This window comes from Tupaia chinensis, unplaced genomic scaffold (genome assembly GCF_000334495.1).
Source record: "Tupaia chinensis unplaced genomic scaffold, TupChi_1.0 Scaffold000671_2, whole genome shotgun sequence".
Lineage (NCBI taxonomy): Eukaryota > Metazoa > Chordata > Mammalia > Scandentia > Tupaiidae > Tupaia > Tupaia belangeri.
The window spans coordinates 2,184,573-2,187,033 of record NW_006160194.1 but is presented as its reverse complement, the minus strand read 5'-3'; the positions used below and the strand labels follow the sequence as shown (position 1 = coordinate 2,187,033).

Genomic DNA, 2,461 nt, shown 5'->3' with positions numbered 1-2,461 from the left:
GGGAGGCCTGGGCCGCGGAGGCGCCGCGCGGGGCATGTGCTCGGGGCCGCCGCGCCCGGCCGGGGGCTCAGCCTTGGGCCAGCGGTAGCGGGGGCGCTCCGGGGCAGTCCGGGTAGGCCCTGGGAAGGAGAGCGCGTTTCCCAGGGCAGAAGTCGCACATGGTGGCAGGGTGCCCGGGCTGGCCGACAAGGGCTGCCCTCCTGGGCCCTGCGCTGCTTCCTTCCTGGGTGGGCTCCGGAGGTGCTGCGCGCCCATCCCAGAGGGGGCTCAGCCTTGGGCCAGCGGTAGCGGGGGCGCTCCGGGGCAGTCCGGGTAGGCCCTGGGAAGGAGAGCGCGTTTCCCAGGGCAGAAGTCGCACATGGTGGCAGGGTGCCCGGGCTGGCCGACAAGGGCTGCCCTCCTGGGCCCTGCGCTGCTTCCTTCCTGGGTGGGCTCCGGAGGTGCTGCGCGCCCATCCCAGAGGCCTGAGGGGCCTGGGACTCTGGGCTTGCCCCGCGGACGAGGGCCCCGGGGAGAGCAGGGAGCTGGGGCAGGCTGGGGGCAGCACGGGGGTCTGGGCCTCCGGGCCTGGCTCTCTGGCCAAGGGCCCCGGCACTCCTCGCTGCCTGCCCTGGCCCTCTCTTGCCTGCCCCTAGCTCCCATCCCGCTGAGGGTGGGGCGGGGTCCCTGCCTGTAGCTAAGGCACACTCAGCCGAGTCCGGGAGGCCGGCCGCCAGCCCCTGCAGTACACAGGCAGTTTTTAAAGTGTCGGAAATGTAGCAGGAGCCCCGACGTGCAGGGCAGAGCAGGGCAGAGCAGAGGAGGCACGCCTGCCCGTGACCCGGCGAGGCCTCGCTGGCCTGGCGCATGGGACCCTGGTGGGATGGGACCCTGCGCTCGCCCCCGCCCATGTGTGCACAGACATATTTTTACACAGGCCCAACAGCTGTCGGACTCTGTCAGCAGCCTAGGCTAGGGCTGCTGGGGGTGGGGACACAGCCAGAGGTCTTTGGGACCAGCCCTCTGCCTCCAGGCCACGCCCTCCTGGTATCCCAGCACCCAGGCAGACAGTGCTGACCGGTCCCTGTCCCCGCACAGGATCCCCCCCCAGTCCCCCTTGCTTCCCCCGCAGCCTGTGGCCTAGCAGGGGCCTTCCTGCTGCCCAAAGTCAGCCTAAGGCCATTGGTGCAAAGTGGCGCTCTTGGCCTGGTGGGAGACCCCTGCTGGAGCCCTCACTCCCCTCCCCAGCAGCCCGGGCACTGCCGGGCTGGGGGAGCCCCTGAGGGCCCATTGGCGAGGCGCACAGGCCTGCCCACAGGAAGGATGCCATGCTTTTTCTCAGGGTGCCGGTTAGTTACACCAGAACCGGGTTTCCAGGGATGGCCAGAGAGCAGTGGGCAGGCTACGTAGGATCAGAGTCCGAATGTGCTCCAGTAAGAGCCGGTGGGGGCCCACAGGCGGGCATGCGCTGTGCCCACCGCCCCCCCGAATGCTGTGGCCTGTAACCCACCAGGTTGTCTGACCCTCTCAGTCCCCACCTGGGCCTGGCAAAACCAGAGTTCTGGTACACGTTTCCTAGTGAACGAAGCGGATTCAGGCGGCAGGGGTGCTGTGGTTTAGGAGGGGCCGGGTGCCTGTGGGAGGTTTAGGAGACGCGTGGGGGCCTGGGGCTCTCCTCGGCACCATCTACTGCCCTCCCTGCCCTCCTCCCTGCGTTTCTCTGCTTTCTGGGTGTGGGAAGTAGGGCCTTGTGCCTGCCGCAAGGGTCCAGCTCAGGTGTGGAAATGCCCTGGACAGGGTGGACACTCAGCACCAGAGGCTGGGGGCAGGGCAATCAGGCTGCCTGGAGGAGGCGGCCTCTTAGCTGGGTGAGCAGGTTAGGGAGGCCCTCTGGGGCAGGGAGGTGGGGTGGGGGAGGTGAGCAGGGCCAGCGAGCTGAGGGCCTGGGGAGCAGTCCAGGAGCAGGGTTTGTAGCCGGAGGCGGAATGCGCTGTGAAGGGGAAGCAGGTGGCCAGAGGGTGAGGAGGGCGGGGGTTGTCAGGGACCTGAGGACCACCCCGGGCAGGGGGACATGACTCACATGCATCCTTCGTTCTTCCAGAGGCTACGGCCAGGCTGCTGGGCACGGGAGGCCCTGCGTGAGAGGCCAGGCGTGTGAGGGAGGCCCGGCCCCTGCAGCCGGCGAGAGCCCCGGGCGCCATGGACGACGTGGCTGTCGTGAAGGAGGGCTGGCTACACAAACGAGGTCAGTGCCTGGGGGGTCGGCCTGGGTGGCACAGGGTGGCCAGCAGCCCCCAGGGTACTCTGCAGGGCCGTGGTGGCCACGGGACGGAGCATGCTGGGCCCAGGCCTGCCAGGCAGTGCGGCCTATCTCCCCAGCTCCTGGCCAGGCAGGGGTGTATCCAGCCCGGGTCCTCTGGGAATGTGGCCGGCCAGGCTCACAGGGCCTCTGGATGGCAGGGTGAGGCTCCGGGGGGGCCCC

The 2,461-nt window shown here is 69.4% G+C and overlaps 1 protein-coding gene across 1 annotated transcript in view; it reads left to right on the top strand.

Moving 5' to 3' along the window:
* Window positions 1–2,080: 2,080 nt before the first annotated feature.
* The window catches only part of AKT1 (AKT serine/threonine kinase 1), a gene marked incomplete in the record, with an annotated part of 24,602 nt that continues 24,221 nt past the window's right edge, over window positions 2,081–2,461 (top strand). The window contains 1 exon segment of the mRNA XM_014592232.2: window positions 2,081–2,224. Within this exon segment, the coding sequence (XP_014447718.1) occupies window positions 2,179–2,224 (46 nt within the window).